Source organism: Sciurus carolinensis, chromosome 4, assembly GCF_902686445.1.
Source record: "Sciurus carolinensis chromosome 4, mSciCar1.2, whole genome shotgun sequence".
Taxonomy (NCBI): Eukaryota; Metazoa; Chordata; class Mammalia; order Rodentia; family Sciuridae; genus Sciurus; species Sciurus carolinensis.
In genome coordinates, this window is record NC_062216.1 from 98,842,624 (window position 1) to 98,850,178 (window position 7,555).

Consider the following 7,555-nt stretch of genomic DNA (forward strand, 5'->3'; position numbering starts at 1 on the left):
TATATTACACATTTACATGAACTAAAATTACATGGATTATCATACACTTAATTAGTGGCATCAGTACAGTTCAATGCCTGGCACAGTGACTTTTACACAGAAAGTGCTTAAAAATACTTGTTGAATAAAATCAAAGGTTAAGATTGCCTTTCAGATATATTAACAACTCCTACTGTAACATTAGAAATGATGATAAGCTTCAGAATATTTTGTCCATCATTCCTATAATTCTGTAAGTACTTAATCAGAAGTAAGGGAATCATGAATATTGAAGACAAAGCCATAACTCTTGTTTGAAGAAGATAATTTTTTAGTTTGGACAAACTGACATTCACAAACTTCAAAGTTGACAGTAATGTTCCCTATTCAACAGCAAAATAATAAATTAGACAATAGGCTATAACATATTTCAAGATCCACCTGAAGGGGGAAAAATTACCAATATTATTTCCTTTGTACCTCCTACCCCCAGATGATCCACACTTCTGACTCCAAGCCCAGCACAACACATTTTCTTTCTCTCTCTCTCTCTCTCTCTCTCTCTCTCTCTCTCTCTCTCTCTCTCACACACACAAACACACACACACATACACACATACACACACACACACACACACACACAAGGTAGGGAATGGTTTTAGGACCTGCCAGAGATACCCAAATCCATAGCTGCTTAAATCCCTCAGGTCAATGTAAAATAGTACTTCTATATATGCAACATCATCTCTGTATTACTTATAATGCTTAATCCAATTTAAAAGTTGTGTTGTTTGGGGAATAATAAGAAAAGTCTGCACATGTTCATTATGGATGGATTTTTTCCCCAAATTTTCCATCCATACTTGGTTGAATCTATTGATGTGGAACCCATGGACATACAGGTATTTCTGGTTTTTTTTTTTTTTTTTTTTTTTTGTGTGTGTGTGTGTGTGTGTTTGTGTGTGATTTATATAACATATATTCATATATATTTTCCTAGTAATCTGAGTCGTATTAATGCCAACTCTTATAGTTTCAGTGGTACTTAAGATATATGAAGCAAAATAAATCTACCTTGTTAGACAATAAGAAGAAGCTATCTCTGTAGTCAGGGATTATGCTTCTCAACTTGGTCAGTGTTGGTTATTAAAAAAAATGGAAAGTGGCATTGTACAAGTTAAAATGAGACAATGTGATTTATTGACCTTTAATAATAACATTAACAGGAGGTCCAGTTTCTTTGATGTGTTCATACTAATTATGCTTTGGGATTTTGAATAGATGACTTCCAGTTCTTTTCCATTGTCATGTTGTTTCCAATGCCTCACAATAATGAATTTTAATTATAATATGGACTGTTAGTTACTTACCTTGTTCAAAATATGGCAGGAACATATTACAAATGAGAATTTGATGTATTTTTTTCCTAATGAAAAATTAGCAAAAGCAATTTAACTATTTGTTTCAATATCTGTTTTCATTATAGGCTTTTTTATGAATACATAAAAAGACTACATTTGAAATTATTAATCCAAAGTTGTGCATTTCAAACACACTAAAAGCTTTTACATAATTTTCTTATTGATACAAATAAATTCTATTTGGCCAAGATTATGAGTAAACGAATATCCATGTGCATTTAAGTGCATATATGTGCACATATTCGCGTAAGAAAAATGAATAATGTTGTGTGTTATATTTGGATGATAGCAAATGCAGTAAAAAGAAAGAGTCAGGATTTGAGTAGTAACGGCAAATTGAGAGATTTTTGTGGACACGTTCTAGTATTTTCTTAATTATAGACAACAGTATAATAATAGGGAAGACTCTATCCTTGCAAGAATTTGTTCCAGTGCCCTAAGGCAGCAAGAATGCCCTCAGAGTCTCCTCTTTCTTTTTCTTTTCTTTATGTAACTAGGCTGGTATCTAAGGAGCCCTGAGTTCTTATCCTCATGTCATCGCTAACCAATTGTGATTTGGGGGGAATCATATATTTTTCCTTGCCTTGATTTTCATATCTGCAAAATGATGATTCCCAGTTCTGGATGGAATGACTAATGGCAATTCAAATGATGATATGGTTAATTTTTCCATGATACTTTACAAACTTACATGCCTTCTTTTACTGTTGTAAATACATATGTATACACACATAAATACATACAGATGGTCCAGACTTATGTGATTCTTCTGTGGTGCACAGTGTATGGTAGAAACCATACTTTGAATTTTGATTCTGATCTTATCCCATACTAGCAATATGTGGCACAATACTCTTGTGTTGCCCAGCTGTAGGCTGAAGTAAGTGATCTGACCACATTTAAGATAGGTACAGTAAGCTATAATATTCAGTGGGTTAGGTATTAACTCTATTTTATACTTACATTTTCAATTTATGGTGGTTTATCAGGACATAATCCCATCATAAGTCAAGGAGCATCTAGAATAAACAGATATTTCCCCTTTTCTAGACCTTCAGTAAACTCAGTCTATTTACTGTGTAACACTTACAAATTTAGCTATGGACTCACAGTTGTAACTGAACACACTCTGGGGAAATCAGTGGACATCCATTTTGTGTTCATTTGCTTTTTCATGAGTATGTTGCTCATTATATTCTAGCTTTTAAATGGGTTAAGTGCTGTAATTCCTGTCATTATCATGGACTAAATTTCTTGTAGACCTATCTATAATATTGTATTAGACTCTGGAGGCACAAAGATACAGGTATACACAGTATTGTTTCACAAGGTATTTGGAAATTATTAAATAAAATTCATTACAAATAGGAGGTTATTTTATTCATTAAACAAATATTTATTGAATTTCTAGTATGTAACACAGATCACTGCAAATTAATTAAGCAAACCCTTGCCCTCAAAAAACTTACATTCTAGTGACTTAAAAGTGTATATCATTAGTAGATAAATTTAGATCAGGAAGAACCTAATTAATCTTACAAAAATGTAATTTTAATTATCATTGGGAATTCCATTAAAATTTATGGTACTGTTTGTCTTCTTCCAAAATTTTGTAAAACAAAATTTATAAATGAATGCAGATGCACCTCCAAGAAGATCGACTTTCTTTATAAAAGCAAAATTACAATGATGATTAAGATTTAAGAAAAATGTGATTCAGATGAAAAGGATAACTATATAAAATCACTATCATAGCAATCAGATTTCAGAGATTCCTTAGCTTAGCAAAAGAGGAAATACAGATCTTATTACAAGAAGAAAGGGCAAAAGAAAAATTACTTCAATATTGACAAATATCCATATCCCATAATGAAGGGAAAATGGTTGTTTGCTTAAACCTGCTGGGCCTTCAAAGATAGTCTTCCATTTGTCTCTGGAGTCAACTGAGACCAAGTGCAATGTGCATTAATAATCATGGGACAATGAGACAAGAAGTGGTAAAAGTTGGCCATTTTTTAGTGCAGTGATGATATTGAGGAAAGAAAAAGGATCCTTTAATGTATCCCTCGTCACATGGATACATTGAGCTTCAATTTTGTTTCTTTCCAGATCTATAAGTCTCAAGGTAAAATTTCCACTTATAAATGTTTCTAAACTGTAATTCTTTTGACCCATCAGTAGGATGTGCAAAACCTAGACTTACTGTGATACAAAAATGATAACTCAAGTGAATAGTTGTTTTGTGTTTGTTAGGTAAACCTACTAAGTCCTCCTACTCATTTTAAGCCCTTATTATGGTTTCAGAGAAAAATCATGGTGCAATTTTAAGAACTGTACTTTGTTATCTCTTTTTTAAATGATAAAGTGCTTCAATGAAATTCATTGCTATATACCTTCCCATTATCCTCACCTGTAAGAAAGTGAAGAATATATTTATGAACTTATAAGAATTTGTCTAAATTTTTGTTTTAGGATCTTAGTCCCAAATTAAAATAGTATAAAAATGCAAAACTGAAACACTGATGAATTAAATACTTACTTAAATATTATGTTAAGTTTAGGTCTATGCAACTATTATGTGTGAGTGTGAACTTAAGTAGGTTTGATTAGCTGCAGTTTTATGAGGCCTATCTTTCAAGCAGAAAGGTTTTCTTGAATCTGATAAACATTTCAATAGTAAAAACTGACAGACATGAACCTAAATCAGTTAAAAAATGATCATGTATATTCATTATAGTTTATCTGAAAAACAACAACTAAGATCAACATATTGTTCTATATTGTGTAAGCATTCTAATATTTATCATATTGTGCAATAAAATGAATTTAGTGGGTGACCTATTTGGGGGAGAGGGAGAATCAGTGGTTAAAAATAAATTTCCCCAAACCTAATTTTCTAAAAATTGCATAAGATGAATTTTCTAGTATACTAGTAATGTTGATTCATGTAATGGTTTTTATCAAAACTATTCCAAAATGGTAGATTAGTGTTGGAAACTGCATTCTAATTCATCAGAAATTTTACTAAAATATGATATTGATCCATTTGGTTGGAAGGGGTCCTGAAAGGCAATAACACTACTGCTGTTTCTGCTTCTAATGTTATGGTGGATGGTGATGCTTGCTCTTTATTGGCATTTTAGAAAAAGTAGGAAAATAGCTCATTTATATCTATGATTCTTAACTCTCTTAATGTAGAATAACTTTAATTGGAAGTACCTGAACCTCCCTCCTTCTGTTTCTAATTACTTGCTAAGTAAATAACCACTGCACCATTAAATTCCCTTGATGTCCTCCTACCAGCAAAGATTTCTCATCAAACAATGAGTAGAAGGATCAACTATGCAAGTACTTTTGTTTAGGGACCTATAATAAAGGGCACAAGTGCACTAGTTATAAGAAAATCTACTTTACAGAACACTGTGTAGCTGGGTAGGTAATCAATGTAATTAAACATTTAGTAAATAATCCTTGAATCTACTTCATAGATATCTATTCATATTGGAAGTCTATTTGCAAATGGAAAAGGCAGAGCTATATTGTTTACCTAATAGTTCATTACTTAGCAAAATATCATCTCTAGTAATAGTTATTTAATATATATGTTCACATATAAAATTGAATAACCCACTTGAATCATATATATCTTCCTTTAAGGTGAGAAAAACATTCATGCAATTTTAACTAATTTTTCTCCATTTGATTTGTTCCTAAGGGAAAGTCCCAAAGAAATTAGGACTACAGAACCTTCTTATAGTGCTTAGGAAAAACACAGAAACCTTTTTATAATTCATATAGTGTGTTTTACCTTAAACCTACATAGTTGTACAGAGTGGAAAGATTTAGAAGGTACTACTGTATTTGGTTTTCAACCTTCACACATTACCAGTCAATGAGTCCCAGGAAACCACTATTTGGTGTGTGATCACAAAGGGGCAGGAGAGAATAATAATCAATAGTTTTTATTTAGATTATCAAATACTAAATGACCAAAACACGAATCCTTAAACTTAAATACCCGCATTTTCTCCACTGTACCCTATTCTCAGAGTCTTAATCCTATGTGTCATTTAAAGATATTTCAGAAGAATTTACCCAATGTCACCATGGTGGACTCCGGGGTTACACTATTTCTTTATCTCCTGCTTAACAATCATACATAGGACACAAGTATACATGATGCATGATGTTTATTCAGTCCCTTACACTGTTAATTGAATTTCATTCAATTGAGCAAATATAAAAGACTAGCTGTGTTTATATATTCACTAAATATCTAAGTTTCCAACATGTTGACAGCAGCAATTGTGTATCATTCTGTTCCAGGGTCCAAGCAACAGTATCTCAGGTACTGCCACGCGAAGATAGGAGCCCCTCTTGGCTCCTGTTGCCATCATCAGAGAATACGAAAACCCCTGCAGATATTCCACGTAAAACATGGTATGTAAAATCCAAACCAAACCAATTCCCACTGCTCCCTCCCGTTTTGAGGGGTGGGGGGCTGCTTTGGGGCGGGTGGTGTGTGGTGCACTCATGTGCAGTCCATTTCTTCTTCCCAGCACGCTGGGTTCTCTACTGTTGAGCTCCGTCCGAAGCTTGTCCACCCAGCTCTCACCTGTTGCCCTGGCTACACTTAACCCATGAAACCCCGCACCCGAGACCAAAATGGTCCGAGAAAGCAAAGGGAACAAACTGAGACTCAGCAGAAGGAAAAGCAACCTTCTAGTCAAATGGCTGAAAATATCAGGAAAGGCGTTTTTTTTTTTTTTTTTTTTTTTTTTTTTTTTTTTTTTCCCTCAATGCAACAAGTGAGGGTCACTTGTTCGCGTCCTCTTCTCCCACTGTTGGCGCGGGCGATCAAAACCTTTTCCCCCTGGCGTTATCTAAATGTGGCTCTGATTCGCCTCCTTGCCCCAAGACTCGAGAAAAAAAAAATCTGTCACCTGAAACTTCTTTCCATCTCCAAATTTCTGATGGTCGATGTCCTCCACCCCACCCCATTTTCTTGCAAGTTTCCCAAAGGTATAGGGAGCGTTCTATATGTTGGGGTGTGGGGGTCGGGTGTGTGGGTATGTGTGGGAAGGATTTATAGCATTTCCCTTTTCACTAGAAAAATCATACATGCAGTATCAAGGGCTTTGAAAGCTCTCAGGTGCTCGACAGGTTGCTGCCGAAAATTAACCTGACGGGGACTCTTTCTGCTCCTGAAGGTCAAGGCAGCCTCTGATGTACCAGATTCTTTGCTTTCAAGCATAGATTCTCCCGCCCGGCCCCTTCTCGGAGCCAGTGACCCGCGACACGCAGGACAAGCTAGGGCAGCGGGAGTCCCGCAGGCGAATCGCCCCCGCAAGCAGTCGCGCTGCAAACGGCCCCGGCGTCTCCACCCGCGCTAGCCAGGAGGTAGACCAAAGGCGTGGGATTGCGCGGAGAGACCGGGTGCAGGCGCCAGGAGCGAAAGGCGCCGGCAGGCAGGAAGCAGAGCAGGAGAAGCCAGGCTGGTAGACAGGAGGAAAACCAACCCAAACTCCCCACGCTCGAAGTCGCCAGCAGCTGAGCCGAAAGAAGGATAGAGGTAGGAAGGCGCAGCGCCCTAAAGATGCCCCGGGCACAGCGCGCGAGTATCAGAACCCGGGAGCTTAGAGCGAGCGCGCGGGGTCTCAGCAGTGCAGAGCACCAAAGTGAATCCCTTCCCGGTTACCTGTGCTGCCTCCGCCCTGGCTGCCCCTGTCCGGGGGAAAGATGCCCGAGCACTTCTCCCACTCCACCTGGCCTGCGAAGCACAGCTCCGTGACGATGTGCAGCGCCTTTTGGCACAGGCTGCTTACTCCGTCCTCTTTGTGGAAACTCATCGTTTGGCTTTTCTTCGGTTTTCTTCTTCTTCTTCTTCTTCTTCTTCTTCTTTTTTTTTTTTTTTTTTTTTTACCCAGTTAGCCGTCCTTTACTCCTTCGTAACCTCTGAGCTGACCCCTCTTGTGCCCTAAGCCATAGCCTGCCTGCGGATTCTTTGGCTGGTGAACGCGCAGCCAAGATCCCGACAACTCTTAGGAGCCTGGAGTTGGCCCCATGTCGCGAGCGGAGGGCGCTGAAGGCGGCGAGGCACTGGCGGGCAGGAGGCGGCAGCTGCGAGGTTTGCTCCAACTCTCCCGCCAGGAGAG

At 37.4% G+C, this 7,555-nt stretch overlaps 1 protein-coding gene across 1 annotated transcript in view; it reads right to left on the reverse strand.

Annotated features, from left to right (window-relative positions):
- Syt10 (synaptotagmin 10) overlaps nt 1-7,275 on the reverse strand; it is a 51,424-nt gene extending 44,149 nt beyond the window's left edge. Inside the window, exon 1 of the mRNA XM_047550792.1 lies at nt 7,099-7,275. Within this exon, the coding sequence (XP_047406748.1) occupies nt 7,099-7,249 (151 nt within the window). The 5' untranslated portion in view covers nt 7,250-7,275. The remainder of the gene's footprint in view (nt 1-7,098) is intronic.
- Nucleotides 7,276-7,555: the final 280 nt, after the last annotated feature.